The sequence below is a fragment of the Mercurialis annua genome, linkage group LG2 (assembly GCF_937616625.2).
Source record: "Mercurialis annua linkage group LG2, ddMerAnnu1.2, whole genome shotgun sequence".
NCBI classification, from domain to species: Eukaryota; Viridiplantae; Streptophyta; class Magnoliopsida; order Malpighiales; family Euphorbiaceae; genus Mercurialis; species Mercurialis annua.
Genome location: NC_065571.1, coordinates 6,324,965 through 6,345,386, shown reverse-complemented (window position 1 = coordinate 6,345,386; position 20,422 = coordinate 6,324,965). Strand labels below are relative to the sequence as shown.

Here is a 20,422-nt window from a genome sequence, read left to right as displayed (position 1 = left end):
TTATCATATTATTATCATATTATTATCATAATATTATCATAACTGTATAATGTAAAATTATTTTATATACTTTATCATTAACCTTATTATAATTTTTTTTACATATTTTATCATAGCCTCGTCATAATATTATTATAACGCTTTCCATGACGTTATCATAATATTTTCACAACCTTATCATAATATTATCATAATCTTAGCATAAGATTATCAATAACCTTATCATAATATTATTGGTGAAATTTATTTATATACGTTATCATAACCTTATCATGACTTTATCATGACTTTATCATAATACTATCATAATATTATCATAATATTTGTATAACTTATTTACGTAATTTATGCAGAATTAGATCACATTTTTATAATAGTTCATAATATTATCATAATTTTATCACAAAATTATCAAATAATCTTATCATAATTTTATTATAATATTATCATTAATTTATCATAACTTTATCATAAACTTATCATAAATTAATTAGATATTGTAAAATTATCATAAACTTAATCATAGATTAATCAGTTACCATGCATCCCACAAATAATAAGTAATCAGCACTAAGTAAAACATATAAGCTATATTTAGATGAGAATTATAATTATAGCATTTTGTGAATTTAACTTGTTCATTTGTTTGTCCAAAATATGCAAAGAGGACATAATATAAATTTATATCTCATAACCATGATCATATCCATGATCATGTATAAAAATTACGCATGAAGCACACAAACTACAAATGAAAAATTGGATAACAATTCACAACTTTAATAGAAATACAGAATGCTTAAAGAAAAGGAAGCCTCCAATTATGTTAAAAATTGTCAAACGCTATCATAAATGCAATCAAGTCTATCATCCACCCACAGCTTTTCCGTTCCACAAACGGCGCTGAAGATCGTTCCAGTATCGCCTCCACCTCGCCGTTAAAGATCGCCTCCGCTGCGCCGTTAAAGATCGCCGTCGAAGATCGCCTCCACCTCGCCGTCGAAGATCACCTCCGCTACGCCGTTAAAGATCGCTGTCGAAGATCGCCTCCACCTTGCCGCTTACAGATCGCCTCCACTGCGCCGTCGAAGATCGCCTCCACCTCGCTGCTGAAGACCGCCTCCACTGTACCACCAAAGGTCGTGTGCCTTTTAAAGAAACAGAAGAACTAGAAAAAGAGAAAGATAGAGTAAAGGAATAAATGGACAGGTATTTGTATTGAATTAAAAGAGTAAAAGAATAATTAATTTCAATTTTGAAGTAAAAATATAAAACACAGAAAAAGCGAGAGTATTTTATGTATCTTTTTGATCATGAGGTACGTTTTACAAATATTTTAAAAATTGGAGTATTTTTCCTAAATTTCTCTTATTAATATATGTGAAAAAGTCATTTGTCCCTTCTTAAACGGGACGGAGGGAAGATAATGAGTTAAGGTCCATCCAGTCCTTAAATTTGTGATTTAAATTTTAGTCATTTTATTTCTGGCAAAAAAAAATCAATTAAGGATAATATTTTCTTTTAGGTCATTTAAGGACAAATTCTATGATATAAACAAATTCAAAAACCGGGATAACCTAATTTTATCCTTAATTGACTTGAAAAAGAGAGAGAGAATGTTGTCCTTAATTAACCTAAAAAACCTTAAAAATGAGAGTTTCGTCCTTAATTGATCAAAATGACTAAAAGTGTGTTATTTGATCTTGAATCACAAGTTTAAAAACCGGATTGATTTTTGCTCAAAAGAAAAACGATTCAATGTGAGCTCTATCCCTAAAATTGTATAATGTCTTTTGTTTAATGTGTTTCTACAACAACTTACTAGTTAGTTACACATCTAAATATTAAAATGACACACAAATAAAAAAGAATGTTATGAGAAAAACTAAAGATTATATAAAAAAGGGTTAATGTCAAAAAAATTACGAACTTTACACATTTTCTCATTTTAATCACGAAGTTTAAATTTTCTCATTTTCATACACGAACTACTACTTTTTCCCAAATTTATACACGGTGCTGAGGTGGCACTCGTTTATTGGTGTAAAATGACCTCAATTACACTAATGGAGCCGTGACACCTCAGCACCGTGCATGAATTTGAGAAAAAGTGTTAGTTCGTGCATGAAAATGAGAAAATTTAAAGTGCATGATTAAAATGAGAAAATATATAAAGTTCGTGAATTTTTATGACATTACCCCTATAAAAAAACATGGAATAATGTTTAATGTTTATGTTTATATGTCACTGTCAGACCACTTTAAGCAAACATATCAAGTTCGTCTGCATATTTTTTCAGAGTAAACAAGCTTAAATAACACTGGAATTCGCCATAAGAACTTAAATAACTTTGAATTGGAAATGCTCATAATTTCTTTTGGAAATGGAAATGGAAATGCTAAATGCTAATAACATATTCTCCTTCTCATTATATTTTGGAGTATAATTTAAGTTTTAAATTTGACCAAAATAAATAGACATTATAGCATGAAGATATAGAAGGATAAGAGCATCACATGTTACTTGTCTGTGAAGAAACTAGTCAAAGATCAGATCAGAGTAATACACTCTCCATGTCCATACCTTTAGGTTTAGTGGTTTTGGGATGCCCGAAACAACTGAAAATGTTGAATTTCATGGATTCACTATTGAGATTTGAGATTAGTATGACTTCTTGAAACTCCAAGATCTTGCTAAGCTGTTTTCATGTGCGATCGAGTATGAAATAAGTAAAATCAAACAAATAACTCTTGCAAACCATTACTTATATTGCACGGAAACTTCTTAAACCCTACATGTTGACGTCGTAGTTTTGAATACAATTCTAAAATTCCAAGACTTTCTATTTAAACATATTCTTCTAAAAACTATTATTTCACGATTTTCTACTTCAATGTTTCATTCCCGTACAACATTTGTACTAAAAGTTACATAATCTATTCAATCCTTCCCTAACATTCGCTCAGTTCATCATATAGGATTATTGACTTTTCATTAATAACATGACACGTATTGTAATTGGATCAAAATAACCAAATAATATAGAGAGCATCAATCCGTGGTTCTTTCATTAAAATTATTGTTCTTCATTGTAATTGGTATTTTAATCCAATTAATTTACATGTCACACTATCATGGAAATTTCATAATTCTACATGGTAAGTAAAGTTCATCTAATAATTTTTCATAATGTCTCTTGCATATTACCAGGAATCGCAGTATGAGGTATCAGAAGAATTAAAAGAAGCACAAACTATCAAGTTCCCATTAATTCGCTACAGATCTTGAGGACCGTGCATCATGTTTAGCAAAACGTTCTAGCGCTCATTAACTGAAAAACCAAAAAAAGCCCTCACTCTTGCAGGATCTTGAGTAAGAAAATTGTAGGCAGTGTACCTTAAGTGCCGCTCAACTCCAATTTTCACAAGCTCTGCGTAAACTTCTTGCTCCGAACGAACATGCTGTCTAGCTTTCTCCATACTAGCATTTCCTTCCTTGATTGCCTCGGCAACATCAATTGATTCCTTGATGCTCTCAAATTGTCGCTCCCATGTTCGCACCTTACGTTTTTTGTCCTCTCTCGACATTTCAGGCTCATTGTGTTGGATATCATAATAGACACAGAGCATATAGATAGCATATACAACATAGCATAGTACCAGAGCGACAGCCATTCGCCTTAGTTCCCACTGGTTCTGTTCATCCTCTTCTCCTCTTTCTTCTTGTGTCTCGCTATCATCAATCTATCAAACACAAATTTCATTAACACGGCTTTCAACCAGATACAATTAAATCTAGGCACTTAGCACCGCTAATTCAACTAACATCCACTAAAAAGCTATGTTGCACTAAAACTTTTTGAATTCTAAACTTGCAGCATTTTGTTTACATTTCTGAATATTTCTGAAACCCCAAACTCTATACTAAAAAGAAATATATAATTTCCTTTTCGGTGTTGCCCATTGCAGCATTTTAATTTTCATATCCGTTTCTGCAGTTGAAAAGGGTTACAAATTGAACCTAACTCGAGTGTAACAATCAAATGCAACCGCAATCTTAAGCTAATATTAGACATTGATAGAACAAGAAATGACAAATATATATTTTTTGCCTATCTCAAACCTACATTAGGGTTAAAAAATGGAGAACTAGAATGAAATGTTTCATAGTAAAGCCAAATATACCAGTTAAACCTAAATTAGAGTAAATCAAACGGAATAATCAAATGGGTATCATTATAAAGTTAAATCTTAGACTAATCAACAAAGAAATTAAGTTGATCTAATAAGATGGGTAATAAAGTAACCTGAAAATTAGTTAGAGCCATGGTTTATTTGAGTATTCTGTCGACGAACAGCTTCTTCTTGCTGTTGCTGTTGTTCAGCTCTTTGCAGAAAAGGCTTGAAACCAATTTCAAGCGATAAATATCCGAAAGCTAAAGCACCGATCACGATCAGACCTGATCTTATCGCATTCAGCTTCGTCTCTGGGTTCATCTCTCGTCCAATTTTTGTCGCTAATTCCGCATTCTATTTTTGTTTTATATTCATTACTAAAATGGGCCGTATCCTCAGGCCAATTTCAAACCCAGTTCGCTTAAGCGGCGTCCACTGACTCTATGCTGACCAAACAGTCGATAAATCCAACACAAACCCATCAATTCTTCACCGAGAAATAATGTGGTAAGCATTTCTTTAATCTTGGATTCATTAATCACATGTAATGAATCTAAACATTACAAGAAACTGCAGATTAGCTCACTCTTACTCAGCTGTTTTGAGAAGGCAACAGTTCTTGATAAGGTCTATTGTAGGAGGAGGAGGTTACAGTAACAGAATGCAAGAAACACATTCTTTCAGTGGGAATGTGGAGGCTGATTCTTTAAGCATTTTGAGAGCAATTACTCCAATTCTTGACCCAGTTAGATATAAAGGCCAGGCAGGTGAGTGAGTATGAGAATTACTTCCTCTGTTCATTGATTAGTTGATTAGTGTGTATGGTTATCTAATTTGGGTTGTTTTGATATGTTTTTCAGGGAAAATTGCTGTGATTGGTGGGTGTAGAGAGTATACTGGTGCTCCTTATTTTGCTGCTATTTCAGCTTTGAAAATTGTTAGTTCTTGCTCGTATTCTTCTATTTCATTTGTACTAATATGATACTGATTTGGGTTGATTGGATAGTGTCTAACTATCTATGGTTGCATACTTCATTTGCAGGGTGCAGATTTGTCTCATGTGTTCTGTACAAAAGATGCTGCGCCCGTGATCAAAAGCTATAGCCCTGAGTTGATTGTGCACCCTATTCTGGAGGAGTCTTATAATATTGGGTATTTTGTTTTCATTTGCTGTCTTTACTGTATGTTCTACATAGTTGTTTTGATTAGAAAACATTGTGCCTAGGTGTAACCCAGAATTTTGTTGAAATGAAAATTGTTTTAGGGGAGGGGACAAAGAGCAAATATCAGCAAAGGTTGTGGCCGAGGTTGATAAATGGATGGAGAGATTTGATTGTCTTGTTGTTGGACCTGGCCTTGGAAGGGATCCCTTTCTTCTGGTGTGCTTTTTCTTTGCTTGGTTCACATTTTTATATATGAAAATAGCTGTTACTGTCCATCCAAATATATAACTGAGTTTCGCATAAGCCATGTAGTTATAATAAGTTGATTGTTGATTATGGGAGCTATACTTTTGATGTTAAGGAGCTTTTTCTAGTTCAGGACACTTCCAGCATTAAAGCGGAATTATCACTTTCTTACAAGTTATCAGAAGTTTAGGAGACGAACATGTGTGAGAATGCCCTTCGTTTTTTACTATGCCCAAAACGCTCACATGTGAACTTTATGGAGAAATTGATTAATCATCTTATATTATGCAAGATAAAGTAATTCCTATTCCCTCTATTACTTCATTAAGACTCTGATGATGGTATTCTGTATATCAAAAGTACAATAATGGCTCATGTTCTCATGTCTCAGTTTGCATCACTTCTTATACTGATATGTTCTCTGTATAATGCAACTTGAAAAATGAAAATCTCCTGCTTTATGGAGTTTTACAATGGCTAGGCGGTTTTATTATTCCCACGAATCAAACGTTTTTTGAGATGTCTTTTTTGGCATATCCTTGCATACTGCCCCACCTGCCTAGTTCTACCTCATTATGCTCACCACTAGGATCATGGACATAAAAACTCTTCTGTTTCAGTTTTATCTCATTACTGTTGTGTATTTATCTGACTCTGCAATTCTCTTGTATCCTTTCTTTATATCTACAGGACTGCGTGAGTGAAATTATCAAGCAGGCAAGGCGGTCAAATGTTCCAATAGTCGTAGACGGGGTATGTAATCAGAGATGTGACGATATATTTGATCTTACTGCCGCGTGTTCTATCATTTGCTTATCTACCTCCAGAATAAGGCATTTACTTTTACTACTATATGCTGTATTTCCCAGGATGGATTATTTCTTGTAACAAACAGTCTTGAACTCGTTAGTGGCTATCCATTAGCTGTCCTGACCCCAAATGTGAATGAATATAAGCGCCTGGTACAAAAAATCTTGAACTGTGAAGTTGATGGTGATGCAGCACATGGCCAATTACTTTCTCTTGCCAAAAGGTGAATTTGTCTTTTAACTTCCTTAAAGTTACATTAAAATGTTTCTCAAGCATTATCAACTTGTGCCATCGAGCATAACAATCTTTTAGTGGATGTAAAGTTTTAAATTTGTTTAGGTCATGTGAAGTGAGAGCAGATATTCATTATTGTATTTGACTATATTTCAAATCGCTTTCAATGCAAATGCGCTTAAAATATGTTTCCTTCTTTACCTCTGCATACGAAGTAATTATGAGTGGTAAACTGTGTTGTTTAATTTTTGTGTCCACTTACTAATTTGCAATATTTTTTATTGATCAGGATCGGTGGTGTAACCATATTAAGGAAAGGAAAATCTGACCTCATTAGTGATGGCGAGACAGGTACGGAATGATAATATGGTTCATTTTACTTGCTCACAGTGTATGAATTTTCTTAAGATATGATTTAGGTCATAATGTTACTTTTATAGGTATCGTGGCCGTCTTTTAGGCATTGATAATTACATTATCAGTTTGAAATTAATTAAATCTAGCTTTTGCAGTCAAATCAGTAAGCATATTTGGCTCACCTAGGCGTTGTGGAGGCCAAGGCGATATCCTTTCTGGAAGGTAATAGATCAATTTAGTCCTTTATCTCACCTAATGTCTTGAATAAAATGTGTGGTTGTTGTCTTGATATGATATTTAAGTGCATCATTTCTACTACTGCCAGTGTTGCTGTATTTTTATCTTGGGCAAAAAAAGTAGCCGCTGAAGGGAACTTGAGTGTCAGGTTTGGCTATACGCTAATATATAACCATGTTTTGATTTTTCTAATGGTTGGAGGAGTTTATGTTATTTTGAAATTGGCGCAGTCCGGAAAATCCTACAATGTTGGGGTGCATCGCTGGGTCTGCTTTACTAAGGAAAGCTGCATCGCTTGCTTTTGAGGACAAGAGAAGATCGACTCTCACTGGTGATATCATTGAGTGCTTGGGTAGAAGGTAATGACTCCTAGCAGTTCACGAACCATGTTTTGGTAATAAAACAATAGGACTTACATACCATTGTTTCCTTTCCTGCAGTTTCGAGGATATTTGTCCAGCCCATTAACATCTTCGAGGATTCCGCGTGCCCGGGAGGTCTTCCACAAGGCTGTAGGTTAAACTGAAAACGCTACTCGTATACTGGTTCAGATTCCTGAAGGTTTTTTCATGGTATGTTCATAGTAGGATTGTTGAAGGTGGATGCATAAATAAAGTTGAAACCTGGTCTTTGTATTCATGTAAATTTCAATTCTGATGAGTTATCAAGTGGGAAGAATAATGAGAAATAAAGTTGTGTTCTTTTTTGCTAGTGATTGATAAATCTTGTCATCTATAGATGCTATTTCATTCTACAGAGTGCAGCCAGCATCATGTCCTAGATCGGCTTAAAAAGACTGGGATACACAGATGCTTTTACAAAATCAGGAATACCACATAAAAGGATTGAACCTCAATCCAAGTTATCTACAAGATCTAAATCCATATTGATGATAATATTACCTAAGGAAAATCTAACAATTATGTAAATTAAACAAAACATCTGTGAAATCAATGAAAAGACTAGATAACCATCTAACTTCAAACTTCCAACCAGTAAAATTGATTTGCCCGCTTTAAAGCTCCAGCTTTTGAACCATCGGCAACCGTACGGTTTGCTTGCTCAAGAATCTGGAGGTGGCTGTTGTGGCCACATTGGCTGCACAGCATAAGGGTGAGAATGATGACCATAGAGAGTTTGATCTGTGGCAGGCTTACCCACAGTCATACCCGGGACAGCAGCCTGTTGTGCGAGCTGAGCCTGCATATAATAGTAAGGCATGGCTTCAGCTGGGCCTCCTATTGGAAGGTTCCCCGTTGGAACAGATCCCATTACTTCATCTTTCAAATCCTCCCTGGGTACAATATCAACGAGAAAATCAAAAATATCAGTCCTCGTGATAGCTGCAGCAATGTCATTTTTCTGAAGTGTCCTCCTTTTGTTTTCCTCCGTGTGATTCCACGACCGTAATGTCAATTCCAGGACAAACATTTCACAAGCCCTAGCAAATATGACCGGAGCTTCAGCCGAAATCATCCTCACATCTTCGTCCGCCTTCATGATCTTTTTAATCCTAGCCAATGGCAAGCTATGGTTCTTAAACTCAGTAGTCTGCTCAATATCTTGGTACTGATTAGCCCAAAAGCTCTGAAGCTGTTGCTGCAATTGCTGCTCCTGCTGCTGATGGATATGCTGAAAAGCTAGTTGGTGCTGAGCAAGCTGAGATTGAGATGCAGCCGATTGAAGTGATCCTGTGCCGGAAGGTCCCATCATCTGGTTAGGTTGATACGGCTGCATCCCGTACGGCGCTGGAGGCGCACCTGAAGAATGCTGGCCGTGCCCTTGCTGATCCATGCCGATGTGTAGATAATTACTCAAATGCAAAACTGTAAACTGCTATCAAATTAAAAGCAGAGAAACACAAAATCATCCACTTTTACAGTTAATCGAAAAATAAAAGGTGCGCAAGTAGCCAAATCAATCCCGATTGAATCGGTTCAATAGATAGACTCACATATGAGTGTCATGGATTCAATTTAACACTAATTTTCAATTAAAATTCTTATATTAAGCAATTGAGTTTATAACAACATGCTGCAACTACAAATTTATTAATTCTCTAATCAGTTTGCTAGTGATATTCATTTAATTTAGGTTAGAAAACAGAACAGAAATCTAAAAATAAAAAAAGAAAATCCGTAAAGGCTAACAAATACAACAATCACCAATAAAGAAAAACATACATCTAACTTAGATTTTTCGTTTGTCTAAATCCTAAACTTAGTAATGTCGCAATACTAAAATCACAATAAACGACAAAAGGGTTGGCCATAACCCTATTCTAACTGTCGTTTTGTTCATAACCTAACGAAACAAACACAAAATTACGACATATTTACCAATAAAACTCTTCATCCCCAATAATAATTTAAAAAAAACGATAGAAAACCTAAATAAGTAAATCAAAACCTGGATTAATTCTTGATGTTCTTGAAGTATCTGAAAGGGAACAAAAAAACTGAATTTATGAAAAGAACCGAGTGATTACTCCACTAACAATCGGAGATATGATAAAAGGGAAGAAAATAAAGGAAAAGCGCCGGTTAAGTCGTCGTCTTCCTCTACCGTGAAACTTTCTGATGTTTATTTGACTTTTTTTTTATTTGCCGGTTTACCCTTGCTTTTCCATGAAATTACAATAATAGTAATGGATGGACACAGAGAGTCTGTGTAGTCTGTGAAGTGAATTGAAGTTTGAACTACTAAATAGGGCCGATCTGATTCTGAAGTGAACCTGCGATCACAGACAGTGTGTCCATGGTTACTATAGTGTAAGGAGCCCGTTGAGCATTTGACAACAATTAATTTAAATGGAGGCTTAATTATTTATTATAGAGTGGGGCAAATCTGCACGAGTTTGACTTAATAGTCTAATCTTCAACCATCTGGATTTTACGGTAGTAAATTCAAATTTGGACTGTATTTTTATAGTCTGAAATTGTTAAGTATATGAGTTTGTGGACGATCGACATTCTAAAATTTAATAATGATTCTAAGTTTCGGTTTAAAAGAGTGAGTCTTCGTCATAAAAAAAAAAGCGAAGGCTAGTAGGTATAGTTTAGAGTTAATTGATTGATTTATTCAAATTAAATTATTTTTATATTTTAATTAAATCAGGCGATTTATTAAATTGAGTAAATTTAATTAACCGAATTAAATAGATTTTAAAATTGACAAGGTTTGTTTGTAATTTCTATTAAATTAATAAAACAAATTAAATTCATTTAAAACTAATCCAATACATAAAAATTGATTAATTTATTAAATAAAATTACAACTTTAATTATAAGAATTAAAAATTATTGATCAAACCGAATAAATAATAGACTAACTAATTATGTTAATTCATAGTTTGTTTAGTAATATTATGAAGTTTTCTGAACGGATCCCAATTATAAGACGACACATTTTAATTTCTATATTCAAACTAATCCTCATTCGAGTTGGATAAGTCTCTTACGGAAAATAAAATTTTAATTTTTAGTTTTAAACGGTTGTAAATATAAATACGGTTTGAACCCTCGATCTCATTTGAATTAAGAGAGAGTCTTACCAATCCACATGCGTTTTGAACATATTAATTCACATTTAATTAATGGTTTGTCATATCTATTAAAGACAATGCCAGCGCATTGGTGGGATATAATTATTTCTGTTGCTCAATCTTAGGCTTAAATTTAATACTATATTTTTAAAGTAGTGGTGGAAAGTCGACGATGACAAGCACTTTCCTATTGCATAAAAATCACTACGATGTTCTAGATTATTATTATTCATTATCAATAAAATATGCCACCCATTCTTTTTTTTATGAATATATCACCCATTCTTATTTCTTAATCATGTTTTAAGTCTTTTTTTCCTTCCACGTCATCGTTTTAAAAACCTGATGAATGATTTGACCGATAATCTGTGAGTGATTCAGATTTTCTTTATTTCTAATAATTAATCCATAAGTATAATATGATCATGCTCAAAACAAGTGATTGTTAAGATAAGATATTGATTTTATTTTATTGATTAGAAAATTACTCCATCAAAAGTAAAATAAAGGAGAAAATATGATAATTTTATAAATTAATTAATTTTATTTAAATAAATTTTATAGTATTTTTTAAATGTTATTGAATGAAAGGAGTATTTAATTATGGCTTCCACCGACTCTCTTAAAAGGTGCTTTAAATGTTTATTTCTCATTTTAAAGAAATTCATGGTACACCAAATTTTATTGGAATAATGAGGAAGATATTGGGGGAAGATTAGGATAATACTCTATTTTTTAAAATAATTTAATTTCTTACCTCAATAAGGAAAAGATAAAGAAAATACCTCATCATTTCAATGCTTTTATTTTTTTTACTCTAAAGCATGTTTATATTATAATTATACCTCATTTTCTTTAATTTTTTACTCTTAGCATATAATAGCTGTCATTTTTATATGACTCTCTTTTTTATTTCTCTCTCCTCTCTCCTCTCTCCTCTCTCTTCTTCTTCTTCTTCTTCTTCTATATATTTTTTTTTCTTCGTCAATTTTTTTTTTTCTTTTTTATTTCTTCTCTTCTCCATTTTCTTTCTTTCTTCTTCGTTTTTTCATCGCTCCGCCGCCTTTTCTCCATCGCTCCACCATCACTGCATTGTTCTTTCATATTTTATTTTAACAAACTTTTCTTTAATTCATGTGATTATTGCGATTTTTATAACATTCAGATCTAAATAAATTACTCTTGATTTTTTTTCAAGTTTAGATATAAAAATCTGCATGAAAAACGATGTTATGATGGAAAAAAAACGACTTTCTACACAAAAAACGATTTTCTGCAAATAAAACAGCATCTGATTATCATATGATTATCATAACACTGCAGAAAAAATAATTTTTTATAAAAAAAAAAAAAACAGTCTCTGATTATCATATGAGTATCACTGTATTATCATGTTGTTATCATAACACTGTATAAAGAAATATTTTCTACAAAAGAAAAATTGATTTTCATGTTGTTATCACTGTATTACTATCTCGTTATCATAATATAATCATATGATACCGAGATGATAATGTATTATTGTACCTAAATGATAATGTTATGACAACGACATAATAATAAAATTATGATAACAACATGATAATATGATACCTATATGAAAAGAATTACATAAAAATTATAATAACGAGATGATAATGTGAAGAAAATAGTATGATAATGAAGTATAATAAGGTCGTATTATCATACTATTATCTTCACCTTATCACCTTATTATCATAAATTTTTTGTAATTGTTTTTCATACATGTATCATATTATCATACTATTATCTTCACATTATCATCTCGTTATCATTAATTCTTTTGTAATTACTTTTTTCATACATGTATCATATTATCATACTATTATCTTTACATTATCATCTTATTATCATAATTTTTCTGTAATCTTTTTACATATAGGTATCATATTATCATACTATTATCATAATTTTATTATTTTATTATCATCTGGTTATCATACTGGTGTCATGAATCTTTTGTAATTTTATTTTCACGTACGTTATCATCCAGTTATCATAACCTTATCATAATTCATTATCATCTAATTATCATACTCTAGTGTTATGATAACGACATGATAATCAGACACTATTTTATCATACATTATCATAGATATTATCATATATGTACCATAAATATTATCATCTCGTTATCATATGATAAAACATTATCATATGACACTATTTCTGTAATTTTTTTTCCATGTAAGGATCATATTATCATACTGTTATAAGCTTATCATTATATTATCATAAAAACATTATCATACTATTATCATTATCGTACATTTGGATTATCATAACCTTATCATAATCATATAATGTTATGATAACGATATGTTAATACAGTGTTAATCATATGATAATCAGACACTGTTTTTTTAATAAAAAATCAATTTTCTCAGCAGTGTTATGATACTTACATGATAATGCAGTGATGATACTTATATGATAATCAGAAGCTGTTTTTTTTTTGCAGAAAATCATTTTTTGTGCAGAAAATCGTTTTTAATACAGATTTTTAGATTTAGAATTGGAAAAATTCAAGAGTAATTTATTTAAATCTGAAAGTTGAAAGAAATCGTATTAATCACCACGAGTTGAGGAAAATCGCTAAAATCAAATATGAAAAACGGCGGAGCGACGGCGGGATGATGGCGGAACGACGACGGAGCGATGAATTAACGATGAAGAAGAAGAGAATAAAAATGAACAAGAAATAAAGAAAAAGAAGAAGAAGAAGAAGAAAATGAAGAAAAAGAATGGCGGAAAAAAAAAACAGAGAAGAAGAAGAAAGCCATGGAGAAGAAAGAGAAAAAGAGAGAGAAAAATAGGAAAAAAAGTGACAGTTGTCACTTATGAATCACCAATAATATAGTTAGAGTAAAATAATAATAAAGAGTAGGTATAATTATAATATAAATAGGTGTTAGAGTAAAAAAATAAATATATTAAAATAGTGAGGTATTTTTTCTATCTTTTATTTGTTGAGGTAGAAAATCATATTATTTTTAAAAAGAGAGTATTTTTTCTAATTTTCTCGAAGATATTTGATTGAATGGACTGTCTACAACCCAACATGGAATTACACACAAGTTAAGGTCATACTGGACTGGACCAAAGCACGAAACCATCAAATCCAGCCCAAGAAAAATAAGGCAGCCTAGCCTTTATTAATCTTAAATCTAAAGAAATGATAGAATTATATAGCCCATAACAAAAAATCCAGTGAAATTATACTCTTTAGGATTCTGGAGCTTGTGCATTTTTACATAAACGGATAAAAATAATAGGCAAATGAATAAAATAAGTTAAAAATAAAGTATCCAACTTCAATTCTTCATCTTAGCTTTTATTAGGTTCAATTAGAATTAACAAGAGTTGATTAGAATTTTATTTAGAGTTACATAGGTAGTCCACTCTCTTTTTTTAGAGGAATAAAATGATACGAAAATATAAAATTCAAACTCTTAACAATTTCGTTAAAAATAATTTTTTAATATTACGTGGCAAGTTGAGGGGTGAATTGATCATTTTTTATTAAAAAGCAAAAAAATCAGCATCTCTGCTATTTTTTTTGTATCATAATAACCGGAGAAGGAGGATTTTAGCACATATGAAGAACTTGATCACAAAATCTTTCGAAAATCTTGTCCCAGCCGATGCCACTTGTTTATCGGCATCGAATTCACTTGAAATCTATGTAGCACAGACACGAATACGGAAACGGAAAAACGAAACATTTGAACAAGGCGAAACGTTGTTATTTTGAGGTTTTCTAATGTAAAAAATGAAATTTCATGTCTGAAACCTCTAGTGTCCGAAACGTTTCCGAAACGGGACACATCGATTGAATGAAGTGCCCGTGCTACCTAGCTTGAAACCATATAACTTCAACAGAACAAAATTTAGTGAGACCACATATAGCAACAAAGAGGAAGCTTTTACTTAACAAAGCAAACATAACTGTACACAGAAAAACAAACAGAAGAAAAAGACCTAAAAAGAAGTTTGAACTATTTTTTTACATTCCACCAAACACTCATAATAATACTGCTGACATGGACGGCCCCTCTTCCACTGTGTACACTACACCAGCCTCGTCATCATAAACCCTCTCTTCTCTCTACAAGTTTTTTTTTTATTACTCTCTGGCTGCGAGCACTGTTGGCCCTTCCACCTGAAATTTAATCCCCACCATTTATTCACAATATTTGTACTATAAATAAAATGAAAATGATGTGTCGTTGAGAATTTATTAACATTGAGCTACCACCATAGACTATATTCAATACTATACAGTTCAAATTTATACCACATTAGAATAATTACATCTTACTTTACCAATTAAAAAATATGTGTAATGACTAAATAAATTGAATCGATTTTTACTTATATCAATTTTAATTAAACTTTTCAATTTTATCAATTATCTTACAATTGATTTCTTTTATTCCAATTGTATTTAAATTTGATGAATTGAATCAATTGAGTTTAATTTTATATAATTCGAAACCATGACGATTTTACCTTGAAAGTAGCACCCCAAATCTCTTCCTCTTTAGCAGGAACGGCAGTGACCTTATGTTTGGGATTCTCAAAGCTTCTTAGTTCTCCAACTGCCGTCGAGTAGAAGCATCCTGCAAAATATAATAATTCAACCGTCATTATAAAATGTTTATCTCACACAACCATGTTATATTTATAAAAAAATTGATGAATATTTGCGATAAGAAATTTTCTTTATCATTAAATATTCTATAATGCTAACGCATTATTAATCCGTTGCAGTAATTACATGACGCAAGAATTGTGTCGTATAATTTTCCATTGTTATATATTAAAATCAAACTCTAAACATAATTTAACAGTGTATTATTTGAAGTTTGATCACCCACCTTGAGGGAAAGAAGCAAGTGACTTGCCACAAGAACCTTTAAGCAGTTCAATATTATCAGCAAACGCCACGTGTCCATCAGCAGTGATCCCCCAATATAGAGGAACCTTACCAAATTGATCCTGTCAAAATATCATACACAAATTGTTGTTGGACAAGCTTACCAAAATTAGCTGGACATGAAATTGGGTAGGTAAAACCGTGAGAGTTAACTTACAGAAGCCACAAATAAGGTTGAGGTAGAATTGTCAAAGACAATGAAAGCAAAGCTCCCACTCAGGTGACCTACAACGTGATTTGGAGGGTAGGGTGCCCTATCACGAAGAGCCTTGTAAGCTTCAATCACCAAAACGGCCTCGTTTGCTGACTTAGCTAGACCATACTGCTGCCTTAGACTTCCCAAGTTGTCCAATGCTCCTTCGAACAAGCAGAAGATATCATCTTTTACTGCAAATGATCTGCAAAAATATTATATTGTTTTTTATTAGTCAAATCAAATTAACCAACCTTGGTGTAATTAAGTAATTAATCACTAAGAGAGAAACTTAATAGTAGCACAAAATTATTGGTGGTCCATTATTCCCAACCGAAAAGCATGGGTTTTTTTCTCTTTATTATCTCTTAAATGTCAAGGATTAACGGTGGGGACCAGATTGTATCTTTATCTTATCCAATTCCCTGTTACCTTACCCACTTCAGACCTCAAATTTGGGAAAGTTCAAAAACAAAATGATAAACATTTCACCAATTCACACCCGTTTTGATTATACTTTAGATTTTTTTTCCCATTTATTTAGGGGGAACAAAATAATTAATCGAATGAATTTAAAGCTGAATCTGCAATTCAACAGGTCCCATCTCTAGATAAACACTATCATGGTCACATGTATTTTATTAAAAAAAGAAAGTATATTATCTACTAATTTTTGATGATATAATTCATCTATCTATAGTTAATTGTAAGATGTCATATTTTTTTAGGGTAATGTCATAAAAATTCACCAACTTTACACGTTTTTTCAATTTAATTACGTTCTTTAAAACTTTTTATAAAAATACACCAACTTTTATTTTTTTTCCAAATTCATACACGGTGCTGACGTGTCGCTCATTCATTGGTGCAATTTGCTGAGCTGTAAGTCATTTTTAACCAATGAATGAGTGACACGTCAGCATCATGTATGAATTTAGAAAAAAAATGAAAGTTGATGTATTTTTATGAGAAATTTTAAATAACGTGATTAAATTGAAAAAACGTGTAAAGTTGGTGAATTTTTATTAACTTAGATCGGACAACATATTATTGTCTGTTTCATGTATATAATTTCATATAGATATTCAAAATTACCGAATATTGTAATTTTAATTTTTGAGGGAATGATTTAGAAATACATAAAATGAACATTTGATACTCAAAAACTGAGATTCTAAAGCATATATCCATACTCTATCAGATAGGTGAATTTCTGATTGCTTGGAAAAAAGAAAGGTAAACTCAAGACTACTAGCACTTTTACTATATGTATTTAAACTATTTTTTTTTCTTTTAAAACTATGAATTAGATAGATAAAATAAAATTTACAAATTGATGAAAATTATATTAATAAAATCTAACTAAATGAACTTTCAAGATATAAACCAAATAAAGCAAATTAAAAATATACATAAAGTTATAGATTACAAGTAATAATTAATTGAAAGAGCATAGTCTAAACCGGAATCCGCTAAACTAGTGTGGCAGACGCATAAGAACACGAAATGCAATCATCGCCGTCCATGTGGTAGACTCTTAGCTAAACTGGACTAACAAAAATCTACCAAATTTATCTATGACACGTGTAGGGCTAGATACCCAATTTTCAACTTCATAACGCATAACTACGTTTCGGACGAGTCCTAAATAACAGTTACGTGGCAGTCATGCAAGAATTACGATGCACCTGACCGTGTAAAATACTACTAATACACACAAAGCCAGATTTGACAAACAGATTGTTTCTTATACTGCAAAATTACATAAAACTACTTCAAAATAGAACCGGATTTTGAATTATTTTTTTCAATAATAGAAAAAATGGTTCATTCACAAATAAATTTCTTGAAAAATCAACTATGTTAAGTCACTTAACTATACTGTACAAAAATAATTAAAAACATATGGTAAATTTAGGTGATAATTTTATATATAACTCTGTAAAAAGAATTGATTATATAAACTGAGATTCCAGTTCGAGTCATCCTATTTTTTATAGTCAATTTTTATCTTAGATTATTATTTATTTATTTGGAGTATCATATGAAATTAGCAACAGTATATTCTCTCAAATGTAAACCGGCTGTATAATATTATATCAGTAACAGTCCTTGGTCAGACCATCCAACAGACTGATCAAATCTTTAGTCTTATAAATCAAAAGTTCAACAGATCAAACGGTCAAGAAATAGCGATCAAGATTGAATTAACTTATTTCATTAAATTCCTTTTAATATAGCCAGAATCTAAATCATAAACTAATCATTTCAACTTCCCCCTAAAAGCTAAGCATGATATGCGTGTAAGCAGCGAGTCCATTGTTCAATGAATCACTGAGTTAACCACTGAGTTAATTAATCTACTTCATTTTAGTTTATTACCTCGGCTGCAGCAAGGACTCGCTGTGGTGAGTGTAAGCCAACTGAGCGTTATCTCCAATCTGTAAGGACACAGACGAAGAATTGGTGTCGAGGAATCGCTTCACTAACGCATCCGATGATATCTTCGGAGACGGAGTCCGGCATCCCGCCGCCACCAGCTCGTCCGGCGGCGACACAATCGCACTGCTAAACACTCCCAACATATCTAAAACTAAAAAATTAAAACGAAACAATAAAAGAAATGGCAAAGTACACAGACGTAATTAGCTAAAACATAGGAGCTGAAATGAGGAAGAAACATTTTGTTTTATAGGAAAATCAGCGAGGTCATTTTTGTAATAATGTTTAATTTTATGGGCTTTGTTTTGAGAGAAGAATTGGTTTTGATTTTTATGGTCGAATGGTGGCAAGCAGGAGGATGTGGGGTCCAGTGACGGGCGATGATTATGGAGCGAAATGGGAGACGGAGATGGGGATGAGGTTAATGGGGTCCATAAATAAACATTGCTTTTATTATTATTTTTTTGTCTGTATGGTACGTGTATTATGTTAAGGTGCTAATTAGAAGTTTGCGTATTAAAAATGTTAAGGTGCTAATTAGAAGTTTGCGTATTAAATATTTTTTTAAAATTATTCAAATTTAGTATATATTTTAGTTTAACTTTATTTTTTTTTATCAAAGATACAATTACACTAGAATAATTATTAGTGTTAATTTTTTAAAATTTATTTTCAGACAACTGGCTGGCAGAGGGGTGGATCGAACTCACGTCCTCTGAAAATATAAAAGCGAGGGTTGTCATCCGAACCAACACACTTGCTTTTATTTATTTTAAATATTAAAAACAATTTATAAAAGCTTAATTACTATTAACGCTGTTGACAATCTTTTATGATTTAAATGTCCTTAACCATTGCCACTAATCATCTCACATTTCGCTGTCGGCTTTCGTCTCATGCCGGCTGCCGCCACTAGCCATTAACAACTGCCTTTTTAAAAAGTGATTTTTTGAAGTGTTTTATTAATTTTTTTGGATTTATTTTTAATTTATTTTTGATAAAATTTTAGTTAGTTTATTTTTTATTTACTTTCAGTTTACTTTTAATTTAAATTCAATAAAACTTAGTTTGGTTTACTTTCAATCTACTTTTTTGATTTAAATTCAATTTATCTTCAGTTTTTATAAATATTCACTAACAATGGTTAACTTTTGGTTTACATTCAGTTTATTGCAATAAAATTTTAGTTACTATATTTTAAATTTACATATAATTTATATTCAATTTACTATTGATAAATTTAATATTTACTAAATTTTGATTTGTTTTCAACAAAATTTTAGTTAGTTTTTTTTGTACTTTTAATAAAAAAAAATTAGTAATTAGCTTTTGATTTATTGTCAGTATAATTTATTTAGGTTACTTGTTTACTTTCAATAAAAAATTTAATTAGTTTATTTTTAATAAATTTTTTAATTAGTTTACTTTCAACTTACATCAATAAAAATTAGCCTTTCTACTTTCAATTTATTTTTAATAAATTTTAGTTAGTTAGTGATCAGTTAATTATTAACATTATGAATATGTATTAAATTAAGGTTATTGTAATTTACATTCAGTTATTTATAGTTTACTTTTAATTTAATTTTAGTAAAACCTTAATTAATTTACATTCAGTTTATTTTACATTATTATAAATATTTATTAAATTTGGTTTACTTTCAATAAAAATTTAATTAATTTATTTTTTATTTATAGTTAATTTATTTTCAAAAAACAATCTTAGTTAGTTTACATTCATTTTATTTTTAACACGTGTCAACATTTTATTAATTCTAGACTTAATCACCAAAAAATGCCAAACCTATACGTCTTGTGTCAATTATAGCCAAACCTTTAAAAATCACCAGATTTAGCCAAACCTTATATGTTCTGTTTCTTTTTTAGCCATTTTTGAATCGAAGCGGTTTTTATGACACCGTGTCGTCCACGTCACCGCCAACTAAGCAATTGGCTGGCATGACAACTGAAATATTTAAATAAGGTTTGGCTATAATTGACACATAATGCATAGGTTTGGTATTTTTTGGTGAATAAAACTAATTTTAAAATTAAATAAT

At 31.4% G+C, this 20,422-nt stretch overlaps 3 protein-coding genes across 7 annotated transcripts; 1 reads left to right on the top strand and 2 right to left on the bottom strand.

Moving 5' to 3' along the window:
• Positions 1-4,268: 4,268 nt before the first annotated feature.
• LOC126667237 (ATP-dependent (S)-NAD(P)H-hydrate dehydratase) lies at positions 4,269-7,934 on the top strand. 2 transcript variants are annotated; one of them, XM_050360205.2, is made up of 13 exons: positions 4,269-4,491; positions 4,576-4,683; positions 4,753-4,943; positions 5,037-5,113; positions 5,219-5,328; positions 5,441-5,555; positions 6,276-6,338; positions 6,455-6,618; positions 6,919-6,980; positions 7,142-7,208; positions 7,312-7,371; positions 7,454-7,582; positions 7,664-7,934. In XM_050360205.2, exons 3-13 carry the CDS (start codon positions 4,838-4,840, stop codon positions 7,689-7,691), a joined length of 981 nt encoding a protein of 326 aa, XP_050216162.1. In that variant the 5' UTR covers positions 4,269-4,491; positions 4,576-4,683; positions 4,753-4,837; the 3' UTR covers positions 7,692-7,934. The 2 variants fall into 2 exon arrangements, with proteins under 2 accessions (XP_050216162.1, XP_050216160.1); XM_050360203.1 differs by lacking the exons at positions 4,269-4,491; positions 4,576-4,683 and having other exon boundaries at positions 4,690-4,943.
• Positions 7,935-7,938: 4 nt separating this feature from the next.
• LOC126667244 (nuclear transcription factor Y subunit C-9-like) lies at positions 7,939-10,031 on the bottom strand. 4 transcript variants are annotated; one of them, XM_056104438.1, is made up of 3 exons: positions 9,789-10,031; positions 9,633-9,662; positions 7,939-9,059 (listed from the first exon to the last, which is right to left on the bottom strand). In XM_056104438.1, exon 3 carries the CDS (start codon positions 9,015-9,017, stop codon positions 8,286-8,288), a length of 732 nt encoding a protein of 243 aa, XP_055960413.1. In that variant the 5' UTR covers positions 9,018-9,059; positions 9,633-9,662; positions 9,789-10,031; the 3' UTR covers positions 7,939-8,285. The 4 variants fall into 4 exon arrangements, with proteins under 4 accessions (XP_055960413.1, XP_055960412.1, XP_050216171.1 ...); XM_056104437.1 differs by having other exon boundaries at positions 7,939-9,056; XM_050360214.1 differs by having other exon boundaries at positions 9,633-10,031.
• Positions 10,032-14,694: 4,663 nt separating this feature from the next.
• LOC126667245 (stem-specific protein TSJT1) lies at positions 14,695-18,585 on the bottom strand. The gene is made up of 5 exons (XM_050360216.2): positions 18,303-18,585; positions 15,885-16,125; positions 15,669-15,789; positions 15,301-15,410; positions 14,695-14,950 (listed from the first exon to the last, which is right to left on the bottom strand). Exons 1-5 carry the CDS (start codon positions 18,503-18,505, stop codon positions 14,915-14,917), a joined length of 711 nt encoding a protein of 236 aa, XP_050216173.1. The 5' UTR covers positions 18,506-18,585; the 3' UTR covers positions 14,695-14,914.
• Between the last annotated feature and the right edge of the window lie 1,837 nt (positions 18,586-20,422).